The sequence below is a fragment of the Budorcas taxicolor genome, chromosome 4 (genome assembly GCF_023091745.1).
Source record: "Budorcas taxicolor isolate Tak-1 chromosome 4, Takin1.1, whole genome shotgun sequence".
NCBI classification, from domain to species: Eukaryota; Metazoa; Chordata; class Mammalia; order Artiodactyla; family Bovidae; genus Budorcas; species Budorcas taxicolor.
The window spans coordinates 69,272,328-69,292,828 of NC_068913.1; the positions used below are offsets into that span (position 1 = coordinate 69,272,328).

General features: G+C 39.7%; 1 protein-coding gene across 2 annotated transcripts in view; it reads right to left on the bottom strand.

Annotated features, from left to right (window-relative positions):
- The window catches only part of CREB5 (cAMP responsive element binding protein 5), a 434,664-nt gene that overhangs the window by 92,411 nt on the left and 321,752 nt on the right, over positions 1–20,501 (bottom strand). For both annotated transcript variants that reach the window (XM_052638724.1, XM_052638723.1), the window contains exons 6-7: positions 8,391–8,517; positions 2,207–2,317 (exon numbers count right to left, since the gene is read on the bottom strand). In XM_052638724.1, coding sequence (XP_052494684.1) covers positions 2,207–2,317; positions 8,391–8,517 — 238 coding nt within the window. The remainder of the gene's footprint in view (positions 1–2,206; positions 2,318–8,390; positions 8,518–20,501) is intronic.

The window sequence follows — 20,501 nt, forward strand, 5'->3', positions numbered from 1 at the left end:
TATCAGGGAGGATTTTTTTTTTCTTCTTCTCTACTTTCTATTTCATAAAAACTTTTTGTCTAAGCAACCCAAAGCTGCTAGAAAATACTGTACAGTAAGTAGGTAGCAATAACTAGTTTCTCCAGTGAATAAAGTGAGCAGAAATCAGAATAGGGATGCTGAGTAATGTATTAAAAGCCATTTACTTAATGCTTTTCCAAGCTACTAGGTAAATGCTATTCTTCCAAAATATAAGTGGCCAATATTACAATTTTTCCCTTTGGATGAACAGGAATCCAACTTTGTATTGGCAAAAACAGGGTTAGGAGGTGGGAGTTTGGAGCAGAGGGAAAAGCTGTATCAGCTCTATGATACAGTTCATTTGCCCAGACATCATGGATCTGGAAATATTCATTCACTTAGAACATGAATCAGCAGAGGAGTATGCCTGCTCAAAATTTAACTTGACAAACATTTGCAGGGTAACACTATTTTTATAAGCACAGCCCAATTCCCTTTTGTCTCCTGCTGATATTATTCACTATTAATCTGCCCTATCATATGTTCTTATTTCATGCATATAAATAACTGTAAACCTGGACTCCCTTTGGAAGCATTTTCCTTATTTGCCAGCAAGAAGAGGGAGAGGATACTTCTGAGTTGAACGGTGGCATACAATTCAGGAAAATTCAACTGGCAGGGAAATTTCATTTGGAATTGTGTTTTAGAATCTCCTTCAAGTTTGTCTGGTAGGGTCTCTCAAAAGAGATACAGACCCTGAACTAAACTAGATGATTCAGAAATAATCCGGCTGAAGAAGTAGCATTTAATGTTTTAGACCCAGAACACTTATTCATACACATGAATAACTTAATTTTGTTTCTTGCTTAAGTACCTTCACAGTTCATTTTTTATTTTCCTCTAAAAAAATGTAAATGGCATTACTCTGGTCTCCAAAACAGATGCCAGTTTGGATTTTACTCTGCCAGCAATTATTTGGTTTGGCTCAGCAGGGCTTGAGTTGAAAAAATATTTGCCAATTCCAAAAAGATTTAATGAGCTTTGCTGAAGATGCTGGTGCCATTTGGCATGTCACAGGGACTGTGGCCCAGCAAAGAGAATTCTCCCAACCACAGACTTTGTGTGCCCAGGGTAGCCAACACTGGGAGTTCAGTTGCTTCCTTGGGTTAAGAAGGTGCAAGTCAAATGAGAGAAATTTCCAAGAGAAAGTGACCAAAGCCAGCGTCCAAAACACTTACTGTCAATAAAGACAAAGTCTTTGGATTTTGATGGCTAATTTTCAGAGGTGTCAATAACATCCAACCTCAGCCTTCCGACATGGTCCCTACGCTGTCACTCAGCAAAGCAAAAAAATCTCCAGCTTCTAGCAAAAGCTACCTTTACCCAACATCAGATACAAAAAACTTTGCTGCAGTGCATTTTGTTGGCATCTGACACCTTACCAACTGTGGTGTCAGAATGTATACAAAAACTGAATTATTCCTTCAAGTAATTTTGCTAAATGTAACCAGAAAATTGACTTTATATGGCCAAGACCAACAGGCATTGCTTTTATTAATATTTAGTAGGATATAAATGCATGAATCTATCACTTTGATTGGAAAGAATGACTTCAGTACACATCAATCTCATATGTTAAAAGTCACTAAATGTCACCTGAAATCGTACATTTCAATGTGAGCTGCAGTTACCCCAGGAGAAAACAAGACTCTGGCCTTTTCAAATCAATGTCACATCTGATGACTATAACACAAAAAAATGAAAATATTTTCATACTACTTGTATGTTTAAAAATTACATCTATTTTGGTGGCTATGGGGACAGGAAGAGTGGCACTGAAATGGTGACTACGTTGAAGGAGAGAAACTCTGGATTGTTCTGTTAATTTCAGTTCCTGAACGAATATACACATATTTGGGTGTATCCTACCTCAACTCTTATGGATCTCCCCAAACTTCTAAAAGTCCCTTTCACTAAGGCCACACACTGATCCAATGCTTGTTACATGAGTATCCCATGCCAAGGTTCAGTAACTAATAGCCTCAAAAGGAGGGCCAAGTTCTGCACTGCTTTTCCACAGAAAGACCTATTCATTGAAAACAAAGACAGAGCCATCTACCTCATTTAACTGGAGTTTGGAAGTCAGAGCAGAAATCAAAAGAAAAAGTCATACAGTAAGAAAAGGATGATTATAATTGTTATTTACCATCTTAGCTTCTGAATGCATTGGCTGGACTTGGGGAGAAGCACAGGGGTTGCTGAGATTTGGACCTTGCATTCCCAGGAGGTTGGAGTTCACTGACATTTGTCTCTCCATCTAAGAGAAAGGAAAGTAACAGAATCAGAAGTCTGAGAAAGGCAGTTGAGATCATAGACAAAGCTGCATTTCTCTTTCAAATGGATTGTGTAGAATTTCTGTGAATAAATCCAGGGAAAACCTGCAGTTTTGGTAAAGGGTTAAGCAAGGTACTGCTAAGTCTTGAACTCAGGCACAGCAAAGAATCATCCAAAGCCGCGTGTTCTAGAGAATAAGTCCAATGCAAAAGAGAACAACATCATGATGGGAGATCATTTCCAAACAAAAGCAGGCAATACTTCCACAAAACCATGCAACACTTCCACAAAGTGTTCACTTTGTGAACACTCTGAATACTACTCATCAAGCTTATTTTCATAGCTTCTGCTGCTGCTGCTAAGTCGCTTCAGTTGTATCCAACTCTGTGCGACCCCACAGACAGCAGCCCACCAGGCTCCACCGTTCCTGGGAATCTCCAGGCAAGAACACTGGAGTGGGTTGCCATTTCCTTCTCCAATGCGTGAAAGTGAAGTCGCTCACTCGTGTCCTACTCTTAGGGACCCCATGGACTACAGCCTACCAGACTTCTCCATCCATGGGATTTTCTATTTCACAGCTATAAAGAGAATAACACACGCCTAGAAAAATCCTGGAAGGATATAGAATATACCAAATGGTTATCTCAAGATATCTGCAGCTTTTGTGTTCTCCCCAAATTTTATAGTGCAATGTGAGTCATTTTAGCAGTAAGAAAAAATTCATTTTAAAAGCCACCCCCTTAAAGATGATATGTCTTTCTGCCGCTGTAACTCATGACCACCATCAAAATGGTCCAGCAGGAGCGGCTGCCCAGGGCACATCTTCTCTCCCCTGTTAACCTTGTCTGACTCTACACAGCAGCAGTTTTAGGCCTCCCAGCAGGGTTAGAGCTCTGGGAGGTAAAGAAAGCAGTGTGGGTACTGAAGACATGTGATCAACGCCCCCCACTGCCCTTCTAGCCTGCCCTTGTGTCTAGAATTAACATTCGATTATCAATATCTGAATTGAGTTCTGGCTTTTGTCTCCAGGGTGTCCCTGTTAAAAAATGAATCAGTAAAACAAATCTCTTTTTCAGTCAGAAAGACTGTGTCTGACAAACATTTTCCATTTAGTAGAAAACTAACACTTTTTGAAGAACAGGAATAATGCAAGTGTACTTAATACTGAAATCATACAGAAAATAATTAGACTTCCCTCAAGAGAGAAATAGTTTCTTCAATGCAAAAGTTTTCCATTTGCCAAAGTATGGAAATGGAAACAACATTAGGAAATTTTAGGGAACCAGGTTTCTGCTCAAAGTTAGCCTAGGTAGTCTTAGAAAATAGAGTTCCTTATCAAAGGAGCTCATCAAACAGTGTAGGATCGAAACCTCACAGATAAGAGTTGAGAGTAATAGTTGAACAAAATGACCCTTTAAAAAGGTCCCTTCCATGTGTTGAGATTATCACTGCGATTCCTGCTGTGTCCACCCCAAGGGCAGGGTTATTGTTAGGATACCAAGTGTGGACGAGCAGAGGTACTTGCTAAAAGCCTTGTCAAGAATGATTGGGGCATACTTCCTATCACATCACAGTGAAGTACCATCAGCCATACCTTAGCCAGAATTAGTGTATCAGTTATCTAGCAGTGTATGGCTTTGTGAAACTGTTGCAAAAGGAGCTATTTAATGATGGCGAACTTTCTAGACCACTCTAGCAAAACCTTTTGTGTGCACCAGTTCAGCAAAATAAAATAGAGTTGCCCCTCAATATTCTCCAGGGATTGGTTCCAGGACCCCCCTCTGACACTAAATTTCAAGGTACCTAAGTCTCATATAAAAGGCATCAGTTCAGTTCAGTTCAGTCGCTCAGTTGTGTCCGACTCTGTGACCCCATGAATTGCAGCACACTAGGCCTCCCTGTCCATCAACTCCCGGAGTTCACTCAAACTCACATCCATCGAGTCGGTGATGCCATCCAGCCATCTCATCCTCTGTTGTCCCCTTTTCCTCCTGCCCCCAATCCCTCCCAGCATCAGAGTCTTTTCCGATGAGTCAACTCTTTGCATGAGGTGGCCAAAGTACTGGAGTTTCAGCTTTAGCATCATTCCTTCCAAAGAACACCCAGGGCTGATCTCCTTTAGAATGGACTGCTTGGATCTTCGTGCACCCTTCCCTATAGTTTAAATCATCTCCAGATCCCCTAAAACACCTAATACAATGTAAATACTTTGCAAATCCAAATGATGTTTTTTGGAATTGTCTGGAATTAAAGTATATGGGCTGGCTGCATTCATTCTCATATTCCCCTACATCTTCAAGCAGCCTGGGTATTCTAATTTTTTTAAATTATTTTTTAAATCATCATAAAATATACATAACCTAAAATCTACCAGTTTAACTCTTTTTAAGTGTACAGTTCAGTGCCATAAAGTACATTTGTGTACTCTAATTGTTAAGTCATGGAGATTTCTCTAAAAAAACGCTTATTACTTATAACTTCCACTTTCCAGAGGCTGGTGGGTAGGAGAATGGGATTAGCATTTGACCCTTTATTCAAATTAGTGACCTTCTCCTAAAGAGAAATAAAGCCCAAAGGAGTTTCTGCTTTCAGTTTTTGGAAGGAGGATTGTTCAGAAGGACACATGATTGTCCAGGGTTTTCCATCATGCTTTGGAGCCACCATTTTACAAAGAAGTGAGAGTAGCCTGCTTTCTGCTTCTGGATTCAGAGTCAGCCATGCTGCCTACTTTTTGGAAAAGTTACAGGCTATGACTGTTTCTACCTTGTGACTCACAAATTAAACAGAATACTAAAAACAGGGCTGGTCTCTCTATCTTAAAAAAATTGCATTTTTCCACGTAAGTAATTATATGGGGTTACCAAGAGCCTCTTCAAAACAACTATTTGGTGCTATGTGCTAATAAACGCTCTGCCCATGACGGTGGCTTTAATGAGTGGACTAGAAAGAAGAGGTCAGAAGACGGGAGTGGCTTTGCTGAATACTAAGCAATACTGAGCACTGTATGTAAAACATCCAGGTAAAGGATATCATCTTTTTTGAGCTTCTTCTTTTTGCTTGAAATAAGTTGGAAAACAGGAGCCAAAAATGTCTGCAGTCCACTGGGCTTTTGTAATCATAAATGGCTGTTCATATTCCCAAATAATTTCAGCTTTTGACTTTCAAAATCACAAATCCTGACCCAGTGAACTCCTGGAATGCAATGCCTATTTTCTCCTTCACCACATTTTCAGCATCTAGCACAGAGCTTGGCCCTTAGAAGGAGCTCAACAAAAGTTTAAGAAATAAATGAATGAACAGATTCATCATTTATTTCAGACCTAGGGCTTTGTGAAATATGTAGCCTAACAGCATGTACCACAAATCAGTTAAGAATCTCACCTTCACCTATAGATATAAACTAATCTTTTTATGCCAGGGGACACAAGAACTCTACAGAAAGTCCCTGCTTGACAAGCTAAAATTATAGCACAGGGGCTGGCAACCCGATAATGAGGAAGAAAGGGCCCAAATTTCTAGGCCCTAAAACTCTTAGTATGTGCTTTTAGATATCTTACATTCATTTTCATTAGTTACATTAATGTCACTCCAGATCATGGCTTCCCAATCTTGGCACTATTGACATTTTGAGCCAAATAATTCTTTGTCCTGGTAACTGTCCTATGCATTGTACAATGTTTAGCATCCCTGACCTCAACCCACTAGATGCCCACACCACTTTCCCCAAGTTGTGACAATGAGCAGTGTCTTCAGATATTGCCAAACATCCCTTGGAGGACAAAACTGATTCCGGTTAGGAGTCACTACTCTGGATGGACACTATTTTCATGACAGCTGTACACATCACTGACGCAGGTTTGAACTCTGACTCTGTTATCTACACTGGCTCTCTACCATGTACCTGATCCTTTGCTTCTATTCTGAAGCATCAACAGTTTTTAAAAATTTCAAGTGCATGACTTCTCTGTTAAAACTTGAAAGACTCTTTTTCTGTTCTACTCTATTGTACAATGAAGTGATATGGTGGAAACCAGTGCCAGGCACCCTTTTCTCTGGGTCTTTGCAGCCTAAATGCCCCACCTTTGCCCCTGGGAATGGTACACAGTTTATTCAAATTAGGAAAAAAGGTCACTGCAGTGATATTTTTCTGGACAATGCATAGAATTTCTGAAAGGAAACAATTTTAAATGAGAAAGATTTAAAGCCTGGATGAAAATGGCTTGTGGTAGAAGTCTCTTGCAGTTAGTGAGGTTGAATGAAATCCGGGATTGCAGTATGGATGGTGCTGCTTTCCTTCATCCAAAACGTTTAAGGTAAGTGAGGCAGGTAGTCAGCCAGCTCAGCTGTCCTTCTGACAACATTTTGCAAAGAATCTTTCTAGCCTGAACTACCTGACACTGAACAGTGGGAAGACCTAGGTTGCTACAGTTGGGCCATCAAGCCTTTCTCCATCTCCCTGCTTCCAGATAAATGAGTAAATTCCTCATTCTGGGATGATCTGGGCTGCAAAACATGAGGAGAGATGCATATCCTAGTCACTTGTAACTTGTAACTCTTCTGTTACAAGCTGTGTGACATTAGACAAATCCCTCCAATGTCGTACTCCTCAGCTTTCCATTGGTAAAGTAAGTATATTGATAATGGCTGCAGTCATATTCCCACAGGACTGCTGTGAGAACAAAATGAAATAGCAAATGCAGACAGTTCCTTAGAATGCTAAAAACATTCTGCAAAATATTCCTGATATTGTTGTGGGAGGATTTTAATTGAATTGTCATGTCATCTCTAGGGCTTTTGAGAACCCAATGGCCCTGAAAATGGTAACACTAGGCATGTGCACTGAGGCACAATGCCAGGGAGGATGAAGATGTACACAGTGGGGATCCCAAGGCAGGAGAGCAGGCTAGCTCTAAAACAGTCTGAATCTTCATTCTATGTGAATCTATTGTTTTCAGGGAGATATAGTGTAATAACTTAGAAGTCAGACCACCTGGATCTAAAACCTGATTCTGTCACTCACTTGCTCTTATTGATGCTGAAACCGAAGCGCCAACACTTTGGCCACCTGATGCGAAGAGCTGACTCACTGGAAAAGGCCCTGATGCTGGGAAAGATTGAGGGCGAGAGGAGAAGGGGGTCACAGAGGATGAGATGGTTGGATGGCATCACTGACTCAATGGACACGAGTTTGAGCCAACTCAGGGAGATAGTGAAGGACAGGGAAGCCTGGCGTGCTGCAGTCCATGGGGTCACAAAGAATCGAACACAACTTAGTGAGTGAACAACAATAAGCTCTTACTGACTTAGTCACTTAACCAAGTTTCTCAGCCTCTGTGCCTTGGTTTCCTCTTCTGCAAAGTAAGGGTAAGAACAGTGCATACCTCAAAGGTTTGTTGTGAGAGTGAAAGGAGAGAATGTATGGATCATGTAGTGGTTGAGAGAGAACTCCTAGGTTTGAAATTCAATGGCACTGCTCCTCAGCCAAGCTTGTTTTTTGCCTTACTTTCTTCATTCAAAAATGGGGATAGTAAGAGTATGTACCTGAGAGGGTTGTTTCACAGGTTAATGAGGTGGTTAGAGAGTGATCGGCACAAGGTAAGCATTCAGTAAATGCTGCTAGCATCATTAATAAAACATAATATGCATGCATATGTGTTAGCACCTATTACGTACCATCATTATTATTGGTATTATTGACACATCACTCTGAGTCCCAGCTAGACCACTCACTGGCAATTTAGGACACTATATGTAACCCAAGCTATAGACTTTGGAGTAGTCATACACTCCCATGTCCCGGGACAAATCCCATTCCCTGAGTATTACAAACTCACTTGTCACCAGCAAGAAGATGAAACCATGCCTCATTATAGAAGCACTGAAGGATGGAGAAGCCAGCAAGATCCCCAAGGATACACAACTAGGCACTCAGAGCAAACTGGCACCCAGCTCAACTCTCCATCCATAAGAAGCTCTTTTCTTTCCCATCAGCTTAGATCTGCATACTTCCTGTACTTTTCCAAATGGGGCAAGCCTCAGCAGAAAGAAGCACTTACTGGCATCAAGACGGCAGAAGAACCCGGCATTGTAGGGTTGGGCAGGGTCCCAGGCATGGAGGCTGGCATGGGCTGTCTCTGTCTGTTGTGAAGATGGAGCAGAGAAGATAGAGAGCCTGGGACAGGCCTGGGAACAAAAAAGAAAAAAGAAAAGAAAAAACAGCAAACATTATTCCTGATACTCTAGGCAGGGGATTCACTGCCAGTTTTTCAAGTCCAGAACCAGTGGGGACAATACCATTACATGAGCAGCAGATCAGATTCCCTGATGGGAGCCACATAATTGAGGATATTAGGGAAATAATAACAAATAAAATACAAGCCTGGCTTCCTTTGCTGCTTCCTAGTTAATACATCAAATTCCACTTCATTTCCTGACCTCTGTTATCTAACTGATAGTCAATAGACAACAAGCCAGTAAATCTCCTACAACCCTTGCCTCTTAGGGAAGAGAAGGGACCTGGTAGTGAAATCCTGCATGTTTACTCTGAGGTCTCTGCCCCCTGGAGGATCCCAGAGCCTGAGACATGTGTCCATTTGTTTGATAACATTCTTCCATACTTCTGCCTGGAAGCCTGCCTGGCTTTCCTCTGGATATACTTTCACTATCTGGATTTGCAGAGCCAACTTCATTCATAATTTCCAAATAGAAATCTGTTTTGACTTTTCCATAATTCTCCACTTTGAGTGGGAAAAAAACACAAAGCCAGGTCACAAACCAAAGTAGCTAGATCACGGTTCACACGATGCAACAAGTCTTTCTTGGGGCGAGTCTGAGGCCCAGCCCCCAGTTACTGACCCCTCATTTTGTAATAACTCAAGGTGTTAGACTCTTTGACAGAAATCGGTTTCAGCCTGATCTGCAGGTCTCAGGTAAGCTTTCCTTGGGGAAGTACATAGTTCTTTTGCTTCAATTTGCCAGAAAAAAAATTTAAGAGCCTTAAATTGATTTCATGAGCCAGGCAATGTGGGGCTGAGGGAAAAGGGGAATTATTTGTGTTTATTAAAAATGGCAAACAAATAACCTCCTTGGCTCAATTCTCAGTCTCCTGATGCTGTTACTCTGGGGAGCCGTATAAATGTCAAACCATTGAAGTAATGACTTAACAAGCAAAACAAACAAATAAATAACCGCTCAGAACCTCTGAGTCTTCCATGTTAAAGCATCTTATCCTGAATGCCATAATAGGAAAATAGTGCTTCCCAAATTAATGAATTTTCTAAAAAAAAAAAAAAAAATCGCTTAAGCTAAGAGCTGGGTAAAGATTACTGAGAGATGTTCTTTTCAGGGCAATGCCTTCCTGTGTTTCAGGGAAGGACAGCATGAAGAACCTCTTCTTTGGAGCTCATGTGCCTCCCATGGGTGACTCACGGAGCCTGAACTGGGGGAAAGAATGCCAAGATATTCTTTCTTCACATTGCTGTTACGATTCCAAAGAAGATTAAGTTTTCCATTCTTTTCGCCTGAAATCTCCCTTGGAAACACGGCTAGCTATCACAGTCACACATATCATAGAAGGATTAGTCCTAAGTTAGTCCTAGATTTATATGTTTAGGAAGTTGTGTATATGAAAATATAAGAAAATATAAAAGTTTTACACAGAGTTTATGGCGATGTACACAAATTACAACCAGTTCTATTAACAGGATGTGTGTGAGTGGTTACATAGATAGACTAAGGTGAGAAGCTGGTAACAATGACATGGGTGTTTTTAGAAAAGCAAATGAAGTACTACGGATATTTCTTGACACGCACACTTGGGACCTCTGTAGTACAGATGAACAGTAAGGATTAGTAAGGTCTTTGACGGCCCTTCAGCTTTCATAAGTCTAGGAAATGGCTTCTTTCAATCGCTCCAAATTTCTATGGTTGTAATATCACTGGGTCAAAAGTCTCTGATACTCAGAGCTCAAGTCAGAGGAGTATAAAATGCTGCTTGATCAACAGACAACTTTTGTTTTATATTCGCCAGTCTTAATGTTTTGTTTGGGACCTTTGCTAAAAAGAAAATAGCTATATATCCAAGTATAGCATGTTTAATAATGGTCACTTCTTCTAAGTACAAGATTAATAATCTGAACTCCCCAGTTTCATAATGAGACCCTACAGATAGTTATATATACATCCATCCATTCATTTAAAAATATCCAGATAGATAGATATAGATATCTATATACACGCATACATATCATACATAAATCTATATATACATACATACAGTCTTCAACCATATGTCTGCCCCTCTAGTCACCAGGGTAACAATTTGAGTATAGATGGTTAGGGCCACTTGAAAACTGTTATCAAAAACAACTAAAAATATTTTATTATGTTGATGTGAAGTATCATTCTTATAAGCAAGAGCAACACATTATCACCATTTACTTTGTTTCCAACATATTAATGACAATCCTGGTTATCAGCTTCTATTGACGGTCTAATTTTTTAAAGAAATCAATTAAACAACTTAATGGTGATGCAAATGAATATGCAAAAGCAATTAAATTTAAGATAAGTTTTCATTCTTCTCCCAGACTGTGGGAAACTCCCAGTTGTATAGAATAATTGGGGAATAGTATGTTTCATTTAATTCAGTGTTCTTATTAGGTTAGTTATTTCCACACCATGCATAAATCTCCTAGATTTTTAAATATTAAATATTCCTTCATTAATTAAGAAAACTTTTCAGGGTATGAGGTTCCCCTGGGACTATAATAGTAATTACCTATGATGCCAATCAGACAAATTGGCAAAGTACAGTGGAAGGGAAAATAGTTATTTGGGAAGCCTGTATGTTTGAATTCTGAATAATTTTGAATTACTGTTTTACACAGATTCTGTAAGTAATTTCCCCAATCCCATCTACAAAACCAATAGAATTTCCTAGACTTCTTACATAGGCTTTTGAAACTAAAAAAACTGCAACAGCAACAAAAAAACCCTATGCCTACCCAATCACTAGCTATACAAAGGCCTAGAATGAGGTAATTATGTAGCTTCGCTTGAGAAATTATCATTTGTCCAGAATATTTAGATCACTGATGCTAAGAAGCTAAGTCGCTTCAGTTGTGTCCGACTCTGTGCGACCCCACAGCCGGCAGCCCACTAGGCTCCTCTGTCCCTGGGATTCTCCAGGCAAAAACACTGGAGTGGGTTGCCATTTCCTTCTCCAATGCATGAAAGTGAAACGTGAAAGTGAAGTTGCTCAGTCATGCCCGACTCTTAGCAACCCCGTGGACTGCAGCCTACCAGGCTCCTCCGTCCATGGGACTTCCCAGGCAAGAGTACTCAAGTGGGTTGCCGTTGCCTTCTCCGTTAGATCACTGAAGCAAAATGTTATTGGAATACTTGCATTGTTTAATTCCCTTCATACATATAAAAATAGTTATTATTTAATACACTCATAAAATTTTTATATTGCACTTATACATTGCTTCATATTTTTCTAAATATTTTCACCTTCATTGGACTTGAAACAATGCAATGTGGTAGGTAGGTCCTATTACTCCCATGTTACTCAGGAGTAAGATGAATTCAGAAACATTTACGTTTGCCCAAGGTCAAATGGGTCATGAAAAAAAGTACGACTTACACTCAACTTGCAATAGAGGGCTTCCTCCATCACACCTTGATGCTTCCCATAACTAAGGTATTATTGATTTTTTTATACTAAAATAAATCCATGGCCCATTTCCTTTGATATTCACACTGCTCCGTGAACTTTCCAGTGAAGTAGTAAAATTCTGCTAACATGAGAAGTCACTCATCCATGTGAAATTTTGTTTTATTCCTTTAAAGAAAAAAACTTCCCAAACAACGCATCAGCAAGGCTCTGAAAATAAGATGGCAAATTGTGGTAAAGTTGTGAAAACAAAGACTCAACAGTTTTGCTCCAGTGCAGGCTTGTTGCCATGAGCTAATAATTCCAGACTTTGAGCAAGCCGAGCCTCCTTTTTAATAAGCATATGCCTCTAGGTAAAGAATTTCTACTAAAAATTATTGAGGCATGGAACAAGGTAAGATGTGTGAGCTCATGTTGGATTGTTCAATTATGAAACTGAGTCCTGTAGCATTAAGAGTTTTCCAACTTGACAGATTATTCCTCTTTTATACACTTGTATAAACATACTGCTTACAGCTGAAATCTATGTAAGATTTTCTTTCAATTAAGATGTCAGGGATGACAGACTGTTTTCATTGTCCTTAGCAGAATGATAAGTACCACAGCAAGAGATTTCATGTCCTTGTTTTTCCCTCCAAAGGATGTCATCCAGTCTAGGAGTATCAGTAAAGTCTGCTGGTCTTCCCTGCCCTTGTGCAAGACCACTATCTTTAAGGAGCTAAGGGCCATTGTTTTTGTTTGCAAGATCTCAGGAGAGTCACAGCAGACTGCTCTTCTTTCCCAATTCTTCACCAGATCCATTACCTCCTGGGATCAGTTATTAAACTCTTAAGACAGGCAGATAGGCCACATATGTGGACAGGCAAAGGGAAAAAATAAATGATGAAAAAAATTAGGTTGGAAAATTCGAAGAGCAATATTAGCATCAAAGTCAGGGCACAGCCATCTAAGAAATCTTGAGTAGATAAAAAAAAACAAAACAAAACAACAACAACGAAAGAACCTGGTGTTGGGGGTGGGGGCCAGACTTTAAAAAACCTTGAAAGCAATAAAATGGCAGGAATGGTGGGCAAGGAGCAGGAGATACAGACACCGTTGCTATTAAAGTTTCTGATTCTGGAGAAGAAACGTTCTTAGTTAACTTTTAGGCTTTCCATCTCATCATCTGTTTCATGAATGGATCAGACTACAGGCTATCTGGAAATCCCCTGAAGCTCTAAAATTCAGATTCTAGGACTTGAACTGAAAGTGATATGTTCTTAATCTAGTGAGGCTCTGTGTTTTATTATGATAAGGGTACTCTTTACTGCTCACTGGTGTGTCCACAGCACTTAACCTGGCACCTGGCACAAAGAAGGTGGTCAGTGTATCTATAGTAAATGAAATTAGGTTCATACAGTGCTTAGTTCTTAAATTCCAAATAGAAGGTGTCCCTAAAAAGTGAGAGAAATTCTTGAAAATGGACCCAATCCATTCTATGGAGCCCACACTTCATTCTCATTTAAATATAACATGAGTTCACACACAGATTAGAAGGTTTGCTGCCCACTATCTTTGTATTTGCTTATGAAAAGAAAGGTGTGTTTCTTTTGAATCTTCTTGAATGAACTGTTGTGGCCTAATTGACCACACTAATTTCTGTCTGGGATACAAATACTGAAGAGTTAAAGAGGGGAATGAAAAACTCTTAAATCTAAAGAGAAGGCAGTTTGTAGTGAGAAATATTTATTCTTCTCCTAAGTGAAATTTTTTAAAGAAATATAAATTCTTGTTTTGTAAAGAAAGCAAATTGCCAGGATAATCAAATAGAACGTAAAATGGAAAGACTGTATAGTTGATTTCTTCCCTAGGTACTAAATATATTATAAAATGGGGTACTGAAGAACATAGGCTTTGGAGCTAGTCTGCTAAAACTGGAATCTCAGCTCTGCCACTTATTAGCTAGGAAACCTTGGGCAGAGTTACTTGACTTCTCTGTGCCTCTGTTTTCTCAACTGTAAAATGGGGGTGATACTTACCTCATGGCATTAAATGAGTTATCATATGTTAAGTATATTGATTAAAAATTAGTTGTGGTTATTTTTGTTTGTATTATTATTATTCTGAGACACTATCCAAACATCAGATTAATCACTATACTCAATCAAGAAACTGTGGCTTAAGGCTAGAATCTTTTGTGGTGTTTGTATGTGTTGGGGGGAGATCTTAGTTCCCCTACCAGGGACTGAACCCAGACCCCCAACAGCGAAAGCGGTGAGGAAGGCTGAAGTCTCAAAGAACATCCATCCTTAGCTTTAACTGAAGAACTATAATCTAACAAATGTAAAAATGTCCCAAACTCCATACATATATATTTGTTTTAAAATGCATTAACTTTAGAATCCCAAACTCTTCTATGAAGGCAAATGGATTCTTCCCACCAATGATTTTACAGAATTGCAAAATGACTTCACAGTATTTCTCCGAAAGGAGCCTTGAAAATATTTCCTCAAAATGGAACCACACTAGTTCCTGAGAGATCAGAACTCAGTATCTTGTTTTTCCTGAAAACAATGACAGAAATCCAACAGAAGTAATAACTGGGGAAACATGAAAGCTATCTGGCCCCCATTCTCAAAGACATCATATTACTTGTATCTTTTAGAATGAGCTCATGCTCTGTACCAGGTCTTATAGCCAAGCTTCTGAAACTGGCTGGCAAATACAGTATTTCCCCTTTTAACAAATAAGGATTTTGAAAGTAGAAATTCTACAAAGAAGTAGAAATAGTTAGCTTGAGAAAAGGTACCAAAGTATCAGCAGAATTCAATTAAAATATATTTCCCTTTTTAAGCTTCCTCAGGCTCAAGAGAGGACCTCTGATAAAGATTGGGAATCTCCCTGAGAGAACTGTCCCTCTGTCCCTTTTCCTTTGGTGACAAAACATTTGGGCATCCAGGAAGAGAATCCTGCTTTAGTATTTTCATCTTATCCTCGACCCAGCCCCTCGCCTCCGTCGTGTCTTGAAAAGCTAGTACACTAGCCAAAGCAAAACAGCAAATGCTCTGGCTCATCAGAGATGCTAGTAAGCCCATATCCTTGCGATAGAACTCAACGCAGCTCCACGGCCCTGAACCGTCTGGTCCCTCACTACCTCCCCAGCTCATGGCCATGAGCTCCACACATCTCCCGAATGATTTTCTTCCAGCTTTATGAAAGCACCGTCTTTCTTCCTGCCACAGACCACTGACATAAGTAATCCTACAATCTTCTCTGGGCGATTACACCAGGATGGGTGAAGTAATAACTGGGAAAACAAGCACTTGTTTGTAGTGCTCTTTAGTGTCCTTTGCACTCTTCCCTGGTAATACTTATCCTCATTTATTCAATCAATCATCAAAAAATCAACTGAGCACCTAATATATTTTGGACGCTATACACTTTAATTTCAGAGGGGAAGACTTGTTTGGTAAATCAGATCACTTGCATAAGAATTCATTTACATATGTCCAATTGGCAACAATAGGATGATGAACAAAATAGATGTATTTCATGGCCTTTTGGAGTTTACCATCTCTGCTTCTCCATTACAATTCATTAAAAATTTTGAGTGAATTTTTTTAAATGTCTCTGCTCCCAACTAGACCATATACTTCATAAGTCAGAGACTGTATCTGCTTTGTTTACCTGTGCAGACACAACTGAAATTTAAGAAAGTACATGATACCAAATAGATGTTTAATAAGTATTTCTCAAATTAATGAAAACATAGATATTAAGGATCTCTTTGTCTAGCAAAAGACATGGCAAGAACAGTGTTCAGTAAATTATCTCTGCTAATTAATATGAACTTAATTGATTTACAAATTGTGAAACTCCAATTTATATTAGCAACTTAATATAACCCATTTCTGTTCTTGAACAGCATAACTAGTTACCTCCAAGGTAATCTGTACTTTTTATCAGTGTCCCTTAGATTAAACTCAAGCTTTCAGGTGAGCTCTAGACCCATTTATTTTTGCCTGAATTAAATTAACTTCCATTTGAAATTACATTTGGGGCATTTCGTAAGAAAAGGCTATGAATAATTCAGGAACACTCATCTGTCCCTAATCTATATAATATTTAAAAAAACAGGATACCTGCCTTGCAACAAGGTTGCACTTTATAATGTTCAGAGCTCTGGGCTCAGAGGTACCAGTGACACCCACATCATGGTCAACTGAACATCTCTGCTTTGCACTGACTTATCGATACAAGAACACTTTTGTAATCATTATCACCAGGGATATTGGAAATTAATTTTTATTAAATTAAATTAGATTTACCATGCACTTTCCATTTTTCTTTTAGAAAAATCAATTTGGTATTACGGCAATATATGCACTGTATTATATAATAGATGTAGTATGTGATATCTTGGAAATGTAACTTCTTTTTTTTTTCAATGAAAGCCTGACTGCAAGAGAGCCGACAGTAGTAATACAATGTCATACAGCTAACAGAGCTGTATTCCGCTGGAGCCTTTGCTGGGTTTTACAGCATGCTTGCTGCATCTACTCAGGCAGAGGAGGTGTTTACTAATGCTTTCAAATGTTTCAAACAGAGAAAGTAGTACTAGAAGGGGAGAGGTGAATTTACGGCCATTCTGCTGAGACTAGTAGATCAATCTTTTTTTCTTCTTCTTTAATGACTGATTTCTGCACCATTAATCTGAATTAGTCATGCAGTCGGCCTGATTCATTTAAGTTAACCAAAAACATGGTTGGATTGGTTTCTGAAGTACTTTTGTAAAAAAAAAAATTCATTTTCAAATTCTGATATTTTTTTCTTTGTAAAGAGTTAAAGGCTCTTTTCTTTATAAAGACCCTTTATAAAATATCCTAAATGCCTGAATAGTTTGGCTTTAACCATGGATCAGACTTAAAGACATGAAGGGATGGTTTTTCAATTAGCCAATAACTTGTCAGTTGTTATCAATTATTCATAAAGTTACACTTAGAAAAGGCAAGTAAATGCAACTCAAAAGACATAAAATAAAAGATGGTTTTAAATGCAGGCTCAAATAAATGATATATATCTCTTTGGCTGGCTGGAGGGAAATTTTTTCTCCATATAAACATATCTAAGTAAAATTTCTTCCTGTTTGTGAGATGTTAATAAGCTTCCTCCTTGCTTCCTAAGGACAAATAAGTAGCCCTCTGATTACGAGCCTTGTCGTTTACAAGGGACTGCTGCTTGCATTCATTCACCATAAATGAATAATTCATGAAAACATTCACTAACACACTTGCTCTGATGTTGTGTAGAGGCAGAGAGCTCCCTTTGCTTAGAGATATCCCCTTCCCCCAACTCAAGTCAGCAATTTGGTTTTGATTTCTTCTGGACTCTCAGCTTGTCGGCTACAATAGTTCAATGAGTAATTTGTAGCGGAATCCACACCCAGCACAATCCCCCAATACCTATGTTCCAAACAGACTGCTTAGTTTTGCTGCTGAATGACAGAAGCTCCAACTGCAAAAGATTTCAGCCAGAGAAAACAGAAGAGCCCTTGAAAAGATCATATGGGCAACCTGAACTCATCCTTGCATTTTGAAGCCTCCCCACTAGGTCACCCTTACTAATGTCTTTATCTAACCTCTTCTTGGATTGTGAGGCACAGTCTCTTAGGCAGTTTTCAAATACCTCTCCGGGGAAACCAAATTTATGACAGCCCTCCCACCCACCTCCCCACAGCCACTTGCCAGGGTGATTTCAGCTCTTTAGGAGGAGGTGATAGAAATGATTAACTCCACAGATACACTGGCGGGAGAGAGGATGTGTCAGCGATATAGAGTGGATTCGGGCCGCTGAGATGACACCCACAGACTCTGTGACATGCGCACACTCTGCAACCTTAGGCTGCTGCAAGCTTGGTTTCTCAAGTTCTGTTTTCAATGATAAAGTACCTGGAATGCTCCAGGGTAACTTACTGGTTCTCCAGGGAAACACAAACAAGGAAAGAGACATTGCTTTAGGTTTGGCTGGGTTACATGCTAACAGACAGCTGCAAATTCTAAACCTAGGCTGTAATCAAATAACAAAAATACATGGGATAGGGTGTGAGGGGTTGGGGGAGGGAGAAGGGGAAGGTATGGAAGAATTAGAGAAGGTTCTAAAGAAACTGAAAAATACTGAAGGGCCAGAAGGGAAGACCTACATGGGAAAGTAAAAGGAACAAGAAGACAGGGAGATGATGATAAAGATCTTCAAATTTTTAAATGACTATATTAGAGAATGGTGACCAGTTACTTTCAAATCCAACTGAAGCAGAATAACAATACTAAGACAGCAGCGCACGGGATTTAAGTCAAAAGACAGAATATTTCCTGAGAATAAACAGTGTAAAACAATTAAATGGCTTACTGAGGTTTTGGAATTTCCTCTTACTAGACTCTTAAGAAATAGATTCGTCCCCATCTGGCAGGGTTTCTAGGGAGGAGGAGGAAGAACTGGCAGGCCTCTCCTAGTCCTAAATTAGGTCTATTATTTTCACTTATTTCAGTCAGAGTGGCTGACAGAAATGATAGAGATAATGTTGGCTGCCATCATTAACTAGTAAATCGCATAAAGCAGCCTTGTGCAGCAGCTAAGCTCTGTGTCGCCTGCTGGCCCTGCCACAGATCACAAGTGTGTGCTCTGCACAAATCCTTTAGCCTCTCTACTTTCTCAGAGGCAAAAGAGGGTTGACCACCCCCACTTCACAGGTGTGCTGGGAGGATGATCCAACAATCATATATGAGATAGTATTGAGTGTGCACTTGGCTCTTGGAGGATGGTCAGTGTATATTCTATTCAAGAAATGATTTGTCTATCTTAGAAAATAAAATTATTGCTAGTATCATTTTAATACACAAAGTAAAGCTATATTCTCCTAAGTTGCAAGGTGATGCGGTTTGGGGAAAAGACAGAAAAACGCAGCCTCTCTGAGGCATCTGAATGTCTTTCCCATTCCTGTGAGTCCTGGTGTATCCTGCTGGATCATCTTGGAGAAACCTACTGCTTTCTCCAGCCCAGGCTAGTCTCTGCTTTGTGCTCTCAGAGCATGTCTCAGTTTCCCCCTTAAACTGGAGAGAGAGTGTCATCTGGGATGGACCCGGCACACAGTAGGAGCCTTGTGGAAGTTTGTTGAACGACTTAATCCCTGTACATGTTGACTTAATCCCTGTACATGATGTCTCACTTCCTGGCAGCAGTAGCCCCATGACACATCCAGACAGGCCTTCTTTTTAAGGACCGTGATGACCTGAAATACTATTCTGAAGGGACAGTCAACTTATCATTGACTTGAAAAAGGGGGATTGGGGGAGGGGTAGAGTTTCTAGGAAACTTGTGTGTCCTCCTTGGGCGATCTTTCCCAAGCCTCCTTTCAAGTTCTCCCACTTTGTAGCACTTAACAGGAAGCTAAATTGATATTAGTCTGGAACACTTAATAAAATAGTAGCAATAAAGTTCATAATAATGACACTTGGCATGCACTTTGCACTTTGCATCCAAGGATCTCAAAGGGCCTTGCAACTGGGCTTTTGCTATTTTCAAAGCTACACATGGACTGGACATGAGCAAAGAAGCCACTGAGTTATAGCTTCCCTTTGGACAGAGTTGATTCTAAACTCAGAGATTGAGATTGTGACCATATTACGTGCATAAACACATCTACTGCACACAAACACCCACAGACGGCAGACAACTACATGTTAAATGCAAAAGTGATATAAAGACTTTTGGTCCCAAACATGCTTTTGTCTGTAATAGCCGGGTCAAACTCTGGAACGCAGGCTTGCATTTTGGTAGGCTTGTTTTATTGTGATATTTCTTTCAACCCCCTTCTCAGTGTTTTTATAAAAACAATTGGAACATCTGTGTCTGTTCTTTAAAGGCATGGAAGTTTTAAAGGGCTTATTTTTCCTTTAAGTTCATTCCGGAGGAAATTTTGTTTAGGCTTAAATGATTAGTTAAAAGCCACACAGGGGTTTATGTATAAAGCATCTCTTCTAAGGCACTTTTCCCTTCCCCGGTGGCCTTCTACTTTGCCAAAGAGAGTGACTTGCTCAGTTTCCCATATTATTCCCCAGACAGCCCTATTCATACTCCCAAACAAATGTGGTATTTGGGGTTTCAAGTTTAAATGTAATTTGGTATCATTTCAGATGTCTTCTTACAGCTTAATAAACATCTTCCCCAGAGGGGCACGGATCTGATTTTAATTTGTGGTAGGGTTATAGTCACAGTAAATGTCAATTTTAGCTATCGACAGTCAGTCCCTACTAGAAACAGAAATAGAAAGTGACTGTCAGTGCATCTAAGGGACACGTGCCACAGGATGCTTGCTCATAGGAGTTCACTGTTCTCCCAAGAAATCCCTGCAGTGACCTGTGACGACAGCTTGGTTTCTCCTCGGGCCCTGGGAAACCAGTGGCTCACCAGAACAGAATGTGTCAATCTAAAGATGATAAAAAGATGCAGTGAGGTA